Genomic DNA, 19,316 nt, shown 5'->3' on the forward strand with positions numbered 1-19,316 from the left:
AGAAATGAAATGTTTGTGTAGCCTAGATTAACATGATAAGTCTAATAAATAGATTAACATCAAAACACAATTTCTGCGGTTCTAAAAATTGCAACATGGATCGATAAGCCAAAAGGTTTTCACGTAGGGAACCCTAAACGGAAAGTCCACGTGAACGGAAGTTGCCGCAATCGGAAGTAATTTCACATGCTATCCCTCCCTCTTTAGCAAAAGCCAAAATTTACTTTGATTATAAGCTGAGAAAAAAAAATCTTGGTGGGTTTTTTGTATGTTTTTCTATTTAAACGCGCTTAAGGAGTTTGTTTTGGCTCGTGACGTTACGCAGCTGATGTTGACCCGCACGAATTTCTGTACGTGTACAATGAACCAAAAATAAAGCTACGTCAACTTTCCGTGTAGCACTGCACGACCTGCACGCGTCGCTATTACGGAAATTTATCAAATATATATTTTTTCAATAAATACAAGCGAAAATAATGAACGACGTTTCGGTGACATCCTGGCACCATTTTCAAGTTAAAAATTCATATGCGAAAGAAGTTATTTATACTAAGATAAAGGTGTGATAATGAATAAATTAAGATAAAAATAAATGTTCAATGTTTATGTTCATTAATGAGAACAATGTCCGTTCAAGTCTAAACAAATACCTTCGCGCGAATTGAGTCCGACTGAGTGTTGAGGCTCGGTTTCTTCATGCGAATCCACAACATTTCGTGTATTAAGCAATCGAACTTTCCCTGACATTTCTTTAAGATCTTAAAATTGTTGGTCAGGTCGCCAACTTTATCAATTCGGTGTTCATTTTGAAGGTGTTTTCCAATGGCTGAAAATCGGTGTTCCTCAATGCGCTTATAAAGGTGACGGCTGGTGTAACCGACGTATTCTGCATCGCACAGATCACATACATAGTTATAAACAACGCACTGTTGATTTATTACAGGTGGTTTTGACTCCTGTAATTTGAGATCATCGCCAACTTTTCGGCTTCTAAAAACTGGCTGCAGTTTGTGGTCAAGTTTGTTACTCAAGTCCGAGAGGTGTTTCTTTACTATGTCCGCTGATTTCTGGTCCTTGAACGGCAGGACAATGCGGTAGATATTCTCTGTTTGAGGCGTCGATCGTGTGTCTTGTGACATCACTGAATTAACGAAATGGGTGATGGTGGAGTTGACAAGAGAATCTGGGTACTTGAGATTAGAAAACATCAGTTTAAGGCGTTCGCATTCTGTTGTGAATAGTTCCCATGTTGATGACAGGCGGTAAGCACGGTTTAGCATGGTTTTAACTAAAGATCTTTTGTAGCGGTTGTCGACGTGACTTTGGTGGTGTAAGAGCAGACCAGTGTTTGTTGGCTTACGGTAAACACTTGTTATCAGCTTGCAGCCCTTCTTGCATATCTCAATGCCCACAAATGGCAGCTTACCATTTGACGTGATCTCCATGGTGAAGGATATAGATGGATGACAGTTGTTCAAAGTCTTCAGAAAGGCTTCTGCGGTTTGTATGTCTTTCACTGTGGCTAGTGTATCATCTACGTAGCGTCTGTAGAAGTCTGGCAACTTGTTCTCGTTCTGTAGCTTTTCTTCGATGGAACAAAGAAAAGTATTAGCCATAAGGGGACCCAGAGGAGACCCCATCGCTACTCCGTCAATTTGTTGGTAGAGTTGACCGTTAAATTGGAATAGCTGTTCCTTTGTTGCTACTGACAACAGTTCAATTAAATCCCACTTGCTGATGTTTAGGTTGTGTGTGTTGTTGAACCAGTTATCAACAAAAGCCTTTTCAGCAAGGATCTCGATGGTTTCTTGTAGTGGGACGTTCGTAAATAGAGAAGAGACATCATAAGATACAAGGATGTCAGTTTCATTGAAGCTCAAATTGCGAATCTCGTCAGCGAAGGAAAATGTGTCAGATATTGTGTAGCTGTTGATTGACAAGGGCTTGAGTTTATCGTCGAGCCATCTCGCGAGGGCGAAGTTGTAAGTACTTGTGGCTGATAGAATGGGCCTCATCGCTAGCTTTTCTTTATGGGTCTTGGGAAGACCATAGAGATGGGCGAGTCGTGATCCTTTTGGGCAAACTGAATCGGCAATCTGTTTTGGGAGAATTTTTCTAACGACGGATTCGAGGTGTTTCTCTTTCTGTAGTAAAGGGTGGTAGTTTTTGGGCTTTCGTCCACGCGTCTTGGGTCTCTCCAAACTAACGGTGGTAAATTTAGCTGTATCATTGATGGAAGATTCACTCAAAAGGCGAACATACTCTGCCTTATCCATAACAACCACTCCTGTACCTTTATCTGGTTTCGTGATTACAATGTCATCTCTTCGTTTTAGTTGTTCAATAGCTCTTTGTAGCGCTTTCGGTGGTTTTGGGGCTTTACACTCGATGTAGTTGAGCGCGATCGATCAAAGGGTCGCCGCAGCTAATTCCTTCTTATCATCAGATAATGAGGGCTCCAGTTGCCAAAAAGCTTTCTCGAAGCTAGCTTGGATGTCCATTGGAGAGAGACGTTGCGGTAAGGAGAACTTCAAACCTCGACATAGAACGAGCTTTTGAAAGAATGAAAGCTTGTAGGAGGAAATGTTGTTGTTTATAACTATGTATGTGATCTGTGCGATGCAGAATACGTCGGTTACACCAGCCGTCACCTTTATAAGCGCATTGAGGAACACCGATTTTCAGCCATTGGAAAACACCTTCAAAATGAACACCGAATTGATAAAGTTGGCGACCTGACCAACAATTTTAAGATCTTAAAGAAATGTCAGGGAAAGTTCGATTGCTTAATACACGAAATGTTGTGGATTCGCATGAAGGAACCGAGCCTCAACACTCAGTCGGACTCAATTCGCGCGAAGGTATTTGTTTAGACTTGAACGGACATTGTTCTCATTAATGAACATAAACATTGAACATTTATTTTTATCTTAATTTATTCATTATCACACCTTTATCTTAGTATAAATAACTTCTTTCGCATATGAATTTTTAACTTGAAAATGGTGCCAGGATGTCACCGAAACGTCGTTCATTATTTTCGCTTGTATTTATTGTTAACTGTATTTCTAAATTTAATCTTATATATTTTTTCCGTTTTTTTTTTCTTTTCTAAGATCGTTCAAAATGTCCTTGACCCTGACCCCAATCTGTCTACGTTCAAGAGAAAGTATAAAGAGCGATGGAAAAAAAGATACAGTTCAGTCAAATGTTTTTTGTACCTTTGAAGTAGAGTTTGTTTTGGTTCGTGACGTTACGAAGCTAAAGTTCACCCGCACGCATTTTTGTACGTGTACCATGAACTAAAAAAGCTATGTCATTCCCTTTGTAGTGATGCACGATCTGCGCACGTCGCTATTGCGAAAATGTATCAAAATATAGATATATACAAAATGCAAAAGGAGCAAAGTGAGTACATTTTCTTTATTTTTTTTATTAGAAGGTAAAATTTTATTTTGTTAAGGAGGCTCCATGTAGTTTTTTAAGCCGAAGGGTGGTTGTTTTGAAAATTAAAATTTTCTAAAAAGCCAATGTTCGATTTTTGCCAAAATACACCATAATGATCAAATATGACCAAATTTTAATTTTTTACCCGTCACTTAGTCACAAAGATTACCATAGCAACGATTGACGTTTTCTTTTGTTCTCAAACAAGCTTGATTTTCTCGAAATCTAGACTGACTCTTGGTGTTTATTTTTTGATATATTAATGTTTAGTAGATTGACTAACCGTTGACGAAATTTTAGAAAAATCTGTAAGAGCGTTTTCAAATAATTTAAGAATGAAATTTTCAGAAAAACCCCGTTTTAATATAAAATAGGCGCTTTTAAATTGTTTCGTATTATTTGGGCGCAGTTACTCTCACTGAAATATAAATACTTACACCATCAAAGACCATTAACTAAAAACTAAAGAGTTTTTGCTTTAATTTTTAAAATATATCGTCTGCCGATTGTAGGAAATAAAAAGAAAATACCAAAATCTTCATTCCTTGATTTACTCTTAAACGCTCTTACAGATTTTCCTAAAATTTTGTGTACAGGTAGTCAATTTACTAAACTTGAACATATCAAAAAATGAATACCAAGAGTCAATCTAGATTTTGAGAAAATCAAGCTTGTTTGAGAACAAAAGAAAACGTCAATGGTTGCTATGGCAATCTTTGTGACTAAGTGACGGGTGAAAAATTAAAATTTGGTCATATTTGATCATTATGGTGTATTCTGGAAAAAATTGAACAATGGCTTCCTAGATAATTTTAATTTTCAAAACAACCACCCTTCGGCTAAAAAAACTACATGGAGCCTCCTTAAGCGTTATTTTTATCTCCATACAATTTCTTTGGAGCACTTAAATTCTAAACCAAACACAACACCGCGTACCTCAGGTAGTCACGTTCCACTTGGCCTCGTGTTCTTACTTTGTTTGACTTTCCCAAGAAAATCACACCATTTCTTTTACTCTTCATTCGCTTTTTTGAATTATTATTATTATTATTTTTAGATAATGCAGTTTATTGATTAACACTGACTTACAATGCATAGCTTACTTACAGAGAATAATTTACGTTACACAAAGGGCATGCAGAAACTAAATGAAAAAGAGAAATTATTTCTTGCCAATGTTCTAGCTGCTTCAGTGCTAACTTAATCAACTATAGGTAATATAATGAAAGCTGAAATGGTAAATGTCTTTTTTACAGTCACCCACATTCTGTGAAGGATGTTACACTCTGGGGGTGATTCTAGTGAAGAAGAATGAACCCTGATTTTTATGATCATGCAAAACGACCAGATCATCTATCAGGAAAGGGAAAAAAGAATTATGGGACTAGGTCAGGGTAGTGAAAGAGGTAGCAGTGCTCCTCCCATAGCCCCTTCATCTCCACAGGCACCCCACCTGCTTCTAAACGTTTTCATGCAGCAGAGACTCTTCTCGCCAATCTTCATCATGACTGAGTTTCAGACATTCATTTATATGATGGCTGAAGGTATCTTAAGTAAAATCAAAGACGCCTTGAAACCCCAAAGATGAGATATTAGCACTAGTCGTGGTCTCACCATCCTTTTTGCCCAACTGTTGAGTTTTAGGGTTTGTGTATCAGGCTATGTCCATCTTAATAAAACTAATCAAATTAAAACTAACCCAAGAAGGCTATGGCCATCCAATCATTTACCTTTTAAAGATTTTATTCAATGATTAACAATTGGCTATTCCGGCCAACTTGGCCCCTGCTATTTAGAACTGTTACTTGGCTCCCTTTAGCACGTTAACATTCAGTTTATTAAACACAAGAAAACATGAATGAGCTGGCTCAAGAGCCCTTTGATTTCCTTAGTGGCCACTTGGCCACCTACTACTCAAGTTTTGGTCGCCAGTGAAAAATTTTAGTCACCAAATTAAGCTGATGCTTTCAATAATTCCTCTCAACTTTAGTCGCCAGGCTGGCGACCTTTGGTTCAAATTTTGTCGCCAGCTCCAAAATTTTAGTTGCCATGGCGACTAAAATGGTCTTAACTTGGAGGTTTGGGTAAGAGAGTGACAAGCTTCCCACCAATATCTTTCCATTTTGCTTGTAAACAAGCAAAATAGTCGATAAAAAGGAAACTCATGACTTGATTTCTTTTTTTAATTGTCCATTAGAAATGTGACAGTACTTACAAGACAGCATGGACAAATGATGACTCGCTGTCATGCAGTGATGGAATTGCCTGCACCAGGAATGACCACTGTTCCAATGGAGTGTGCACTGGTACTCCATTCACCTGCCTGTGGTGTGAAGAGTGTTACAATGATGCATGTCGTGTCAAACCAGGATACTGTACAATCATTGTGGGAGGCTTAAAAACATGCTTTCAGCATGGAGAGTTGAGGCCGGGATATCAATGCCAGGTGATGATGTTACAGCAAGGCGCCCAAAAGTGTGACCACTTTTAATTTATTCACATTCTTTCGTGCAGATTTAATCCAATCAAAAGCCGTGGATAGCTTGCAGTTGACTTCTGATTGGATTAAATCTGCACGAAAGAATGTGAATAAATTAAAAGTGGTCACACTTTTGGGCGCCTTGCTGTAAATAGTTAAGTGCTAATTTCCTTTAATTTCAGAGGGAAAAAGTGTCGTTTTTATTTTGAAGAGTCCTAGAACTGTCATGATGTCATGATGTGTGTATATGTGTTGTGGTTAAAATTTGTCTTTGGTTTAGAATTTCTCAAACCAGTTTAATTTTTATTTTTCATTGTCTTATAGCCATTAACATATTCTGAAACAAAAGGAAATAAAAATCAAACTGGTTTAAAACTTTTTAAACCAAAGATAAATTTGACCACAACATATGCATTATTGCAACTTATCTACAACTGACCTCACTAGGACAGCTAAGAGAAAGTTTTCTTGAAAAATCTGTGAATAAGCGACACCCGTAGATAAGCCGCACCCCTGATCTGGAAGCTCAAATTTCGAAAAAAATACAGACATAAAGTTTAAAGTTCAAGTGAAGTTCTATATTGGTAAACAAACAAGGGCAAACATGCATGGTTTCGAAACACTGACACAGCAGTTGCTGCAAAGTTTAATATGAATTAAGTCTTAAGAAAGCAAACTTTCACTTGGCATACCTTCCTTTAAGTTAGAGTTCACAATACTGTAGAATTCTGGTTATAAGGCCCCCTTATAGGGCCATCTACAGACTGTACCTGGAATTAAACAAACCAAACACTACATCGGGTTATAAGCCTCTCTTGATATAAGCGTCCCTCTGTTGGATGACAGTACTCAACTGTACAGGGCTAAATGTCGATTTATTGTGACTTTTTAACTTTAAAACATATTTCGATCAACACTGCCGTGGCTCGTTTTGAAACATTTTTTATTTCACTTATAAGCCCCCAAGATGTAAGCCCCTCCAGTTATAAGCCCACCCAAAACCCCTTACCAAGTGGCAGAGGAAAGAAAAGGCAGTGAACAACAACAAAGTTTTTGAAAGGTGCTATATGTTTATTCAGTAACATTAATTCCTCAGTATTGCACAGCATCCCGTACTGTGCATAATTTTACTCGTGATTAGCACGTGCACATTAAGAAAATGGTTGCTTTTTCTATATGGCTTGGCTCGCAAGAGAAAAAAAATCGTCATTTTCTCATAAACAAGTACCAGGACGTACTGTATCTTTTCTTTTCTGAGTCAAGCAATCACCTTCTTTCTATTAAATGATATGAACAAATTTCTATTGCAGAAAAATAAATAATAAACAGAAAGGTAAACTTAGCCAGTACTCATGATAATATAATTGCTATTAATATAATTATATTATTGATGTTATTATTGTAAGGAATTATGGGATATGTTCAAAGTCTTTCTGCTTCTAAACGAATACTGGGGCCCGTATTTGTATTTTATTTCAAAAATAAAGTTCTCTTAGGATAAATAACCAGTAGGCAAAGTTTGAGCAAAAAACTATTGTCAGTTCTATTTTGATGGAATGACCTTAAATAATAATAATAATAATAATAATAATACTAATAATAATAATAATAATAATAATAATAATAAATAAATAAATAAACATAACAATAACTTTATTTCACAATAATCATTAAAAATGTACACACATCAATATAAAAAGATACAGAATTAAAAATTAGCTGTTAAAAAAGTCAATAAAATGTCTTTGCAATTACATTAATAATAAATAGTATTTTTTTTCGTACAAATTTAAATTAAAGAAAAAAACTCTGCCCCGATTTCAACATTGTAATAATAATTGAATGATAAAATTCTAGTAAACATTGAATATCAAACTGAATATTAAAATGTAGTACCGGTAGTTACTAAATATCAAAACCTAAAGTCCTGCAAGACCTCTTTCAATGTCAATGTCTAAAAAAATCTATTGATATTTTTCTTGTTATGCAACTAGCTCTTGCGGTAAATTGTTCCGCAATTTCAGAGCAGCCAACTTCATGCCAAATTTCAGCGAAATCGGTGAGGTACGGCGGCCGGCCAAAGTTCGAATCTTACAGACTATGACACTTAATTAGGCCTTTGAGAACTCCAAGTGAGATGTTTCTGTAGATAAGCTGCATCCCCAATTTTTGACTTAAAGGTGTGGCTTATACATGGATCTTTATGGTACTTGTGCTGACTGCAGAATTTGCAGTGCAGTTGTATAAATCCTTCTTGTGGAGCAACTTGTTTGTAACGGGAGCCTGCATTGGTCAAACATGACCAGTTTAATGTGTACCGTAATTGATACAGAAAAAAACAAGTTATGCAAGTGCTTATAAAAACTGAATATTTAATTCCAAATGCTATACCCTGAAGTGTTGGGTATAGAAGCTTTTGTGAAGTTATTTATTATTTTTGAAAATTGCAAAAATGATCCCTATCTGAATGTGCTCTTACATGGGCAAAAAAAACTTGCAATCTTTATGGGGAGTGTGGATTTTTGTTGGAAAAATTGGTAAAAAATTGGCCAATTTAAACCTTTTGAAGTGATATAGATTAGTCAAGAGAATAATGAAGCTAACGGTTAAGTTGGCCATACAGTGTTTTGGTTTAACTCCAGCTTAATATTTTATCACAATGTTTCCTGTGATTCCAATGCATTACATGCATAATGATTATGTTGCCTTTCAAAACTTCTGAGAGCTCGAAAGTTCTTATGAGCAAAAAGAAGAGAGGATTGTGGCCAGCCCCTCTTTGGGGTACCAATATTGTGGCCATAACAGTTTTCAGTCAGTAAAAGTAGATTCTGCCACACTATCAGTCCCTTTCACTTAAAATCTCTTTAGATAGTTAATAATAATTAATTAACTTCTAAATAAACTCCTAATATCAACCACAATGTCTCAACATTCAAAAATGGGATAACAATATTCATTAATTTTTTGTGGCAGTCAAGAAATACATTCATCTAAATATCACAAACTCAAAGTACTATACATTATTTTCCTAACACATTAATTTTTTGAAAAATTAATCAGAACTAAAATATTACTTGCATTTGTATGGCTACACAGTTTTTATTTTTTGGGAATCATTTCTTTCCAATACAGTGTAGTTCTCTCATGATCAAGACTAAAGACTCCAGGCACAAAAAGTTTTCTTGAATTTCAATAACAAAAATATACCATTATTTTTTATGTGACTTATTATATACAACATGTAATAATCTAGTGTCCCTCTCGTAAGGCTAGATTATCAGCCGCTGTTCGCGAAATGGAGGCCGGACTCGAGAAAGCGGCAGAATTCGAGCATACCCTCTCCTTCCCACCCTCAAAATGCACCCCAAAACAGGCCTTAAATAGAAGTACGTGTAATCCACTTGTGGGCTTGATAGAACTTGTAGGGTACGTTATATGATCGTGGCAGGGGAGATAAAAGGGGTCCAAGGTTGTTTAATACTAAATTTTATTTTTCTTATTTGTCAGCAATGTGACAGCAACAACAAACATCAGTGGACCAACAACAATAATCTACAATGTAGTGATAACAACACAAGGACCAAAGATGATCATTGTGTGAATGGAGCATGTGTGGGAACGCCCTACAACTGCCTTGCATGTGAAACACATGATGGCAGTGGCTGCCAAATCAAATCTGGATACTGCATTATAGAGTATGGTGGCCAAAAGACATGTTTTGCTAAGAATCAGTATAAACCTGGAAATCCCTGTCAGGTGGGTGAGAAAATAATGTAACCAATATATTTATTAGATAGTGACCTCAATGTATTGATACAAGTTTTTTAATTATTGTTATAAGGTCTGTGAAGGATCATGGTTAGTTTTTATGAAGTTCAAAAAGTGCCTATACTAGTCCAAGGTTACATGTCTTATGTAATCCAATTAAAGATAATAACAAATTTTACCAAGATGGGTTTGGATTGGATCGCATGTCTTTTTTTTACTACCCCATGTGAGTTGGATTTAAATGAACTGATATATCTATCTAACTATGCTGTTCAACATGTTGGTAAAAGGCTGGGTGGGGGAGGGGAAGTAAGGGTGGTTTCTGCGGTAATGGGCCCAATGACTAAGTGGGTAGACTAAATGCAGTCTCTTTCTTTTCCTAGTGTGCAACATGAAAACACATATGCAAGCGAGTAACGTTGTTTTCCCTAATTTGCATAATCTTCCGCTCTTGCATAGCCTTTTATTAACAACGACCGACTGCTCGCAGTCTACTAGTAGGTTGGAATCTATTATTGATGAATAGTGTACCTAATCTGAAAATTAATACTTCACTGTAGTGGTGCAATCCTGGAGTCAGCATCAGCACATGGTCCAATCGCGACAGTGTGACTTGTGATGACAATGACAAGTGCACACGTGGAGACGTTTGTGACAGTGGCCAATGCACTGCGACACCTTTCACGTGTAACTCAGTATGTCAGTTTTGTAATGGCACCAGTTGTGGACTGAAAACAGGGTTTGGATTTAAGAATAACAGCTGCACATGTAGGATAGCAGGTAACTAAATTTTTACTTTCTGGTGTGCCAGCTGTTAGCCCGATCAAATAATATAGAAAGTATATAAGTAAGTGTAAATTTTCAAGGACAATTGTCAAATGCTTATGGAGTTTTGTGGATAGAACACATTCAGTTATTGGATTAAAAGAGATGGTCTACTAAACATTTTTTTCTTACAGGTCAGGACTATGGTCATCAGACGTTAAGTCCATCAAACCAGTGTCAGTGGTGTGACTTGTATGACGTAGCAGCTCGCGCTAACAGTACCTGGTCTAATCGTCCCACAGTCCCATGTAATGATGCAAACCAATGTACAAAACAGGACACATGCAAAGCTGGAAGGTACAGCACATTGTTCACATACCTATAAAATAGTTTCTGCATTGTTATGAGGTTAATCTACTTTATAGTTAAACATCTGTGTTGTTATCCTGGCATATCACACCGAACGAAATCGAACAAATTTTTCATCAAACTCAATCGAACATAATCGCATCTAATCGAACAATTTAATTCGATTTTGTTCGGTCATCGAACGAAATCTGACAACAATTTTTTTTTGTGTGTTCAATTTCCGAAACGAAATCGAATTAAGTATTCGCTTAAGTTCGATTAAGTTCGGAAATCGAACTTGTAGCTAAAATTCAAAATATGAGTGAGTAAAAAGTTAATGATTGTTCCTTAATAGTTTTGGAATAAGTGACTGGACACGGTATCGTATAATCTTTGTCTGTTATTTGATCCTAAAGAAACAAAAAATAATATCCGAGCAATGTAATACACCTGGGAATAGGTAGTAAGCTATTTATAAAATCGTATTATATCCTCACTGTCTACTACTTAACACATCAAGAAACTAAGTTATGGGAGAGAGATCCGCGGATTGTTGTGTAAAGAGGTAGACAGCGAGGATGGCCATAGGGACGTGAGGAGTTGTCAACCAACACCAGGGGAGGAGGGTGGGGTGAACCTTGATCCGTCGTCTGGCTCGGCGGTCGCTGTGACACAGTGAAATCAAAGCCACGCGGTCTATTCTACTTATACGGGGAACCCGCAATGCAGCAATGCATCCCTAGGGACCGCGGAGTATTTAAATAGTTGTTTCATGATGTGTTAATTAATTATTCAGTGAGAATAGTATTATATCCTCACTGTCTACTACTTAACACATCAAGAAACTAAGTTATGGGAGAGAGATCCGCTCCTTGTAATTCCCTGAGGCAGTCTGCTATAACCCAGGCCTCCGGCTTCCCTGAAACGTACATCGACTTCATAACCTTCAATACCCAAACACTAAAAACACCCAATACTCAATACTCAACACCCAACACTCCAAAACTTAAAGATTTATTAACTAACAATGAATGAAACAAAACAGAAAATAACAAAATAAAGCGCACTGGCGAGAAAAACTCTAAGTCAAGGAATGCTACAGTTTAACCTTACAAAATTCTTTGCAAATTTCCCTGGTCAGAGAGGTCCGGAGCAGGCTGAGAGCCCTTTGAAGTAAGGTTAAATGTTACCCATTCTAGCAACTGCAACGAAGTGGAAACATTAGAATGGCGCGTGTAATACAGGGCCATTTCTGTGCTTCGCCAACCCACGTACTGGGCAATCTGCTCTGGAGTACAACCCAAGCCTTTGAGGGTGTAAGAAATCCCTACCCGGAAGCTGTGAGGGGTCTCACCGTCATCGATGCCCGCGGCCTTAAGATACTTGTGAAGTCGTGCAGATACAGCTGACCCTCCAAACGGGCGATGTGATATAAATTTCTTATGTTCCGAAGATCTAAAGAAATACTCACCGAGAAGAGGGACACCCAACAACCCACAAGCTGCGATATAATAGTTAAGCCAAAAAACCGGGCAGGCGGGTACATTTGGAATACGTAACAAAGCAAAAGGGCGTAGTTGACCCGCACGCCTCGTTTTGCTGAATGTAAAGTTAAGAAAAAAACCCCTCCCTGTCCTTAAGGCGGAAAAGCTGATCTGCCTTTAAACGCCCCAGATCGGATGCTCTATCGCCCGTGTAAAAGTCAACGACAAAGAAAGTTACATCTCTGACCAAAAGGTATTTATTGAGAGGAGAAAGCCCAGAACCTTCAACAATAAGCCCACGGAGATAGGTAATCAAGCGAGCGAATTTGTCATAGAACAAAGGAACAGCTTGGCGAGGTTGCAAAGGTTGCTGGGCTTGCTCCTCTCTTACAAACTTGAGATATTCTTTTACACAAGGATGTGCCAGCGGGTTAGAAAACCCTGTACGGCCTAACTTATTGAAAATCGCTCTAAGCTTCCCTATATATGAATCGACAGTTCCAGCGGCCAGACGCTTAGGGCAATCACAGGTCTTCCTGGAGCATGAGCGAACATGGATTTTTTGTTTTCCCGCAGTATCCTTGCTAACCAAAAACTTTACGATATCTTCAGCGGACGCAGCAGAGACCTTCTTTGGAGGTACCAAAGAGCGTAAGAAACTTGATAGCTGAATTTCCAAAGAATCCTTCTGTCGTTCATAAGGTCTGTTTCTAAACGACTCTCGGAATTCTGCGAAACGCTTGTTAATCAGAGGCATGTCCACATTAGGACGGGCTCCTTGTGTTGGTTCATGCGACGTGGGATTACCACAGGCTTGGCAAAAATTAGCATCACTGTCGTTCGGGTAACAGCAGGCGGAACATCTGAAAGCAGGTTTCCATAAGCGTTCGATCTATATAGACAAGCACAAATACACAGCTTACCAGGAGCAGATGCAACGAAAAACCCACAGATCCCATGGTAAGGGCCTAGCAATGAATTCTGGAGAGGAGCGAGAAGAGAAAAGCAAAATAGCCGGATCACCTTTCCTTCCAAGAAGAAAGGAATCCACTGCTATGGCCTGGAGTAAAGCCCACCAATAACGATGCGGGTGTAGACGAGGGACAATAATGGTAAAAGCGAAACGCTGATGTTGATCAAAAAGGTATCGCAACAACGGTCCCACGAGGACGAAAGGAGGAAAAACATATACATTATGTTCCACTGGTACCGGTTGAGTGAAAACGTTAACTCCTGAAGAAAACGGGGTTGGCCAAGGCGAGTAATGAGGCAACAAGCTTCCATCCCTCTCTCTGCGACAATTACTGTCTAAAGACATCAAATCAAACGTGTGTGGCCCAAACATCGCTTGAACACGGGCCCACGCCTTCTCAGACAGAGAACAATCAATATCAGACAGAGAACGGGAGGGCGCGTCAGCAATGTTTTCACTCGATGGGATATACTTCAAGTGTAGAGCAAAATTTCCAGCTCGAGACATTTCTTCTATCTTTTTTATCTCCTGGTTGACCAGGAACTTCTACAACCGCCATTTTCCCAAGCCGCTCGGAGCGTCATGTTATCCGTCCATACGTCGATCCTTGTGTTTTTGATAGAAGGGAAAAGGGAGCTTAAAGCGTTGCATAAAGCCCTAGCTTCAAGGACATTGATATCGTCTTCAAGGTCGGTCCAGTAATCTCGTATTTGCTGACTCAGACCATCTTTTACTAATACTGCCCCCCAGGCCCTCTGAGAGGCGTCGCTGAACATTGTGACAGAGAGATGATGCTCCGATCGCCAAGGCAAGTGTCCCGACCAGTTATCCAGAAAAGTCCATTCTTGGAGTTCCTGTCGCAAAGGTCCCTGAATCGGGACAGAAATCTTAGAATTCTTGGCAACGACGGCAATTGCTTTGAACACTTCTCGTACATACAGCTTGCAAGCCGGAATTGCAAGACTAAAGGATAGTGCTTTCCCTGCGAAGCGTTGCAAGCTCTTTACGGGCGCACAAGAGGATCCCAAGAGTTCTTCGCGCAGCGCTCTAAATTTCTCCTTTTTATCGGGCGGGATAAAAAAGGCTTGCACTATAGAATCGGAGATAAAACCCAGGAATCTAACAAAAGTGGACGGTTCTGGGGAACTCTTAGCAAGGTTAACAAAATATCCTGCTGAAATGAGAAGGAACAACAGGATAAAGGCTGCTGCTTGGGCGAGTTGGCGACTAGGCTGGCAAACCACTAGGCCGGAAAGGAACAACTGGCCGACATGTCTGTCATCAATGTACTGCGATAGGGGAACGCCCAAAGATCGAGCGGCACTGGTGACGACAAGGCCTGTGTTATGGTATAAAAAGGCACTTGCTTTCCATCCGAACGGCAAGGTACAGAAAGAAAAATAATAGCCTCTCCAGGAAAAACTGAAAAATTCCTGGGAGTCCGGGTGAATCTTAAGGTGCTGGTATCCATTCTTATCATAAAAAGTTGTCTGGAAATGCCCTGGGAAGACATAACGAGGCAGATCCGGGAGCTGATCTAATTTGAATGGAAGATCCCGAACCCATAAATTTAGAAAACGTTCGTCGTGGCAAAGACGTGGTTTTGATGGTTCGACTGTCAAAGGAAGGACTAAATGCGGGGGAGAGCATACGCCAACCTTGCCGTAGACTTTGATGACACCCTGAGACACCCAAGCCAAAACTGTTGTATCAATGAAATCGGTATGCTGATGACAACAAGAAGAGTTCGGAAAACTGGAAATTGGCGGGACAGCAGAGTCATAATGTCTACCTTTAAAATTCCCCTTGAAATGACGGAAGAAATCATGAACCCTCACTCCCTCTCGGATTATCTGCAACAAATTTACTTGAGGACAAACGTAACCAGTTGAAGAGATGAGGTGTTCCCAGAAATCAACATGTTCATGCAAACTTCCTGCCTGAAAATAATCTGGATGTCTGAAACGTAAGTGCGCCAAGTTTGCAAGGGATGGGTCTTTGCTGACAAGCTCTGCTGATACAGTGGGGCCAACGAAGGATAAGGGTTCCCCGTTTATATCACACCATACGACGCCAGGCTTCGGGCGGGAAAGGACTTCCTGCAGGACAACCGCGAAGTCCTGGAAAAAACACGTCGAACGAAAAACAAAAAATAAGAAACTCGAAAACAAAAAACAGGGGAAACCCCTTATCCTTCGTTGACCCCAGCTCTGATCATAGACCAGAATAAAGGCACTGAGAAGGCCCCCCAGGGTCAACGAAGAAATGAGGTAAAAAAAAAAAAACCAAAAGGATTGAAACGCAAATAAACTAGAGAACATTCTTTATTAACCAAAAAGAAAATACAAGTGATCGATAAAGGCAAAAGTTTTTGACTCCTTACGCAAGGAAAAAACGAGCTAAACCATAAATAAATATGACATAGAAATCAGAAGCACAGGAAAGGTACAAAAATCGTACTCCACGCCCTGACAATAGTCGCTAACGCCTTGAGTTTCCGCGTCCTCGTCCGCGGCCACACTCCCTGGCAAAATGCCCGGGTTGGCCACATCTATAGCAGTTCCCGGACTATAGATGTAAGGGCGTTGGCGCCTGAAGTGGCGGGTGCTGTTACGACTCTGGAACCCAGGCTCTTCTCGTTGGATTGACTTTAAAAGCGCCGAAGACTCTTTCGCTACCTTGGCTCTAACCGGGTCGCCTAAAAGCCCCAAAAGTAGCTTTCTATGAGCGGAGGGTGAGAGGACACTGGATCTCCCCTTCAATTCATCCAATATGGCTGCGTAGTGGTCTGCCTTCTCGTGGGCAGACGACCTGGCCGCTCGTACTAGGGCCTCAACGAGAGATGACGCCTCCCAAGGATCGTAAATTGATTCTGGTTTCAGAAGAGCGTTACGGACTGTCGCAAGAGCGGTGGTAACTACGTCAACGCCTTGCCTGTCCTCCAGAGCCTTCAACTTGTCCTCAAGCAACTTAATACGATCGTCCGCCTAGGGGTTGACGGAAAAAAGGAAGCATTACATTGAAACTCTTATCTCCTCTTTAGCCCCAGTACTGATCGATCGCAAAAGAAAACACGATAAAATATGTTCGTACCAGACAAGACTATCTACCGAATAAGTACCAGACCGTATCCCAAAGAAACTTCGCTCCAAAGCAGGAAATCCGGCTCCCGGAGCCAGAAAGTTTCCGGATTGTATGCCCAATATCCCGTACGTACCCTGAAACCAAAAACTGCCGGGCTCCCAGAGCCGAAACGGACCCGAACCGTATACACAAATAATTATTTTGCTTAAAAACAAATCTGACTCCCAATAAACAACCCCGGCTGCCAGAGCCAAACAACGGTCCCGGACCGTTTACACAATAAATATCTTGTTCAATATCTTGTTGGTAAAAACGACACCGGCTTCCGGAGCCTAACGGTCCCGGACCGTTTACACAATAAATAACTCGTTAAAAAACGACACCAGCTTCCGGAGCCGAAAACGGTCCCGGACCGTTTACACAATAAATATTTCGTTCAAAACATCACCGGCTCCCGGAGCCAAACAACGGTCCCGGACCGTTTACAAGTGACTATTTCGTTCAAAACAAACACCGGCTCCCGGAGCCGAACGGTCCTAGACCGTTTACACAAAATAAAATATCTCGTTAAAACAACAGCGGCTCCCGGAGCCGAACGGTCCCGGACCGTTTACACAATAAATATTTCGTTCAAAACATCACCGGCTCCTGGAGCCAAACAACGGTCCCGGACCGTTTACAAGTGACTATTTCATTCAAAACAAACACCGGCTCCCGGAGCCGAACGGTCCCAGACCGTTTACACAAAATAAAATATCTTGTTAAAACAACAGCCGCTCCCGGAGCCGAACGGTCCCGGACCGTTTACAAGTGACTATTTCGTTCAAAACATCACCGACTCCCGGAGCCAAACAACGGTCCTGGACCGTTTACAAGTGACTATTTCGTTCAAAAGAAACACCGGCTCCCGGAGCCGAACGGTCCCAGACCGTTTACACAAAATAAAATATCTCGTTAAAACAACAGCGGCTCCCGGAGCCGAACGGTCCCGGACCGTTGACACAATAAATATTTCGTTCAAAACATCACTGGCTTCCGGAGCCAAACAACGGTCCCGGACCGTTTACAAGTGACTATTTCGTTCAAAACAAAACACCGGCTCCCGGAGCCGAACGGTCCCGGACCGTTTACACAAATAAATATCTCGTTAAAACACCACCAGCTCCCGGAGCCAAACGGTCCCGGACCGTTTACACAATAAATATTTCGTTCAAAACATCACCAGCTCCTGCAGCCAAAACAACGGTCCCGGACCGTTACAAGTGACTACTTCGTTAAAACAAACACCGGCTCCCGGAGCCGAACGGTCCCGGACCGTTTACACAATAAACACCCCTTTTCAAAAACAACACTGGCTCCCGGAGCCGAACGGTCCCGGACCGATTACACAATAAATATTTCGTACAAAACATCACCGGCTCCCGGAGCCAAACAACGGTCCCGGACCGTTTACAAGTGACTACTTCGTTCAAAACAAACGCCGGCTCCCGGAGCCGAACACAATAAATATATCATTAAAAACAACACCGGCTCCCGGAGCCGAACGGTCCCGGACCGTTTATACAAAAGTATTTGTTAAAGACAAAAACAAGACCAAGGACGCTATAAAAAATCCCTATAAAACGAAACAAGAGGTCCCGGAGCAGAACCGGCAACTATAGAGTAGATAACAAGAAAGAGACGAACCAAAACGCCTGGGAAACAAGCTGGAACGAACCGAGTAAGCAAAATACTAAAAAACGCCGACAAAAGTCCCAGGGACACGTGCAACATGAAAACATGCTAAGCAAAGTGCTAGCGAAAACTAGGAAAACAAACAACCCAAAAAATGCTGTAGAAACGATATGAAAACGCGTCCTACAAAGGAGTAGCCAAAGCCATAGACGAAAGAAACGCACTAAAAACTGAATGTTACCTGATTAGGCGCCGCCGGTTGAGCAACCGGTTCAAGAACAGGCTCTGCCACAGGTTCTGCTGCCGGTTCAGGAATTGCGGGTGGTTCTGCCGCCAAAGGAGGTAGTTCTCCCGCCGGTTCCGCCATTGAAAGGAACGAAAGACGAGCTGGTGTTGGTTGACAAACTAAAAAGACAAGCGAACCTTGATCCGTCGTCTAGCTCGGCGGTCGCTGTGACACAGTGAAATCAAAGCCACGCGGTTTATTCTACTTATACGGGGAGCCCGCAATGCAGCAATGCATCCCTAGGGACCGCAGAGTATTTAAATAGTTGTTTCATGATGCGTTAATTAATTATTCAGTGAGAATAGTATGAGGGATCTAAATAAATTATAAATACTCAAATACAACCCTCGGCGTATCGTATCAAGTGAAAACCGTATTTTAGAAAAACATTTTGCGAATTAAAACTTTATGCGAGTAAACAATATGGCATTGCACATGGGGATGACGGTGCACGCCGTATGTGACATGTTTTAACCGTAATGTTATTGTTGTTAGTGACAGAATTATTTCTCCATTTTGACATAAAAAGTATGGAAATAAAGGAAACATAACTTTGGATGGCTGGATCGATTGACGCATCTACGCGGGCATTTATCCCCATGATCATCAAATGAAAAAAACAAAATCAAATTTAATCATTTGATTGAGTTCGATTGCATTCGATTGAGTTCGAAAACCGAATGTTCGATGTGATACGCCGGGTGTTATACATGTAATAAGCAGGAATGTCAGTAAAACAGATACAAGTATAGAGCATTGTGTCTCAAAGAATAAATTATCTTTTTCTTTCTTTTCCTTACAAAATTAGGTCAAGGTACCAAAAAACCCTGAAAATGGTTACTATATACTATCTTCGAAAACTGTGTACTGGTAGTGCCCAGAGAAGTTTGAACATTCATTAGGGACAATAAACTAATTGTCACTCACTGGCGAATTTCACAACTAGCAAGGTTTATTCAAAATAACTTTTTAAACAGGGCTTATGATGGAAATTATACACCTTATTAA

At 40.3% G+C, this 19,316-nt stretch overlaps 2 protein-coding genes across 2 annotated transcripts in view; one reads left to right on the forward strand and one right to left on the reverse strand.

Moving 5' to 3' along the window:
- LOC144661439 (uncharacterized) overlaps positions 1 to 19,316 on the forward strand; it is a 38,203-nt gene that overhangs the window by 8,915 nt on the left and 9,972 nt on the right. The window contains exons 3-6 of the mRNA XM_078522209.1: positions 5,645 to 5,893; positions 9,434 to 9,682; positions 10,255 to 10,474; positions 10,654 to 10,816. Coding sequence (XP_078378335.1) covers positions 5,645 to 5,893; positions 9,434 to 9,682; positions 10,255 to 10,474; positions 10,654 to 10,816 — 881 coding nt within the window. The remainder of the gene's footprint in view (positions 1 to 5,644; positions 5,894 to 9,433; positions 9,683 to 10,254; positions 10,475 to 10,653; positions 10,817 to 19,316) is intronic.
- Positions 639 to 2,291, reverse strand: LOC144661518 (uncharacterized). The gene has a single exon (XM_078522309.1). It carries the CDS (start codon positions 2,274 to 2,276, stop codon positions 639 to 641), a length of 1,638 nt encoding a protein of 545 aa, XP_078378435.1. The 5' UTR covers positions 2,277 to 2,291.

This window comes from Oculina patagonica, chromosome 1 (assembly GCF_052425735.1).
Source record: "Oculina patagonica isolate OP01 chromosome 1, crgOcupat, whole genome shotgun sequence".
NCBI classification, from domain to species: Eukaryota; Metazoa; Cnidaria; class Anthozoa; order Scleractinia; family Oculinidae; genus Oculina; species Oculina patagonica.

Excerpts from the sequence above, each read along its gene's own strand:
- LOC144661518 (XM_078522309.1), bottom strand. The coding sequence starts at position 2,276 with ATGGATAAGGCAGAGTATGTTCGCCTTTTGAGTGAATCTTCCATCAAT.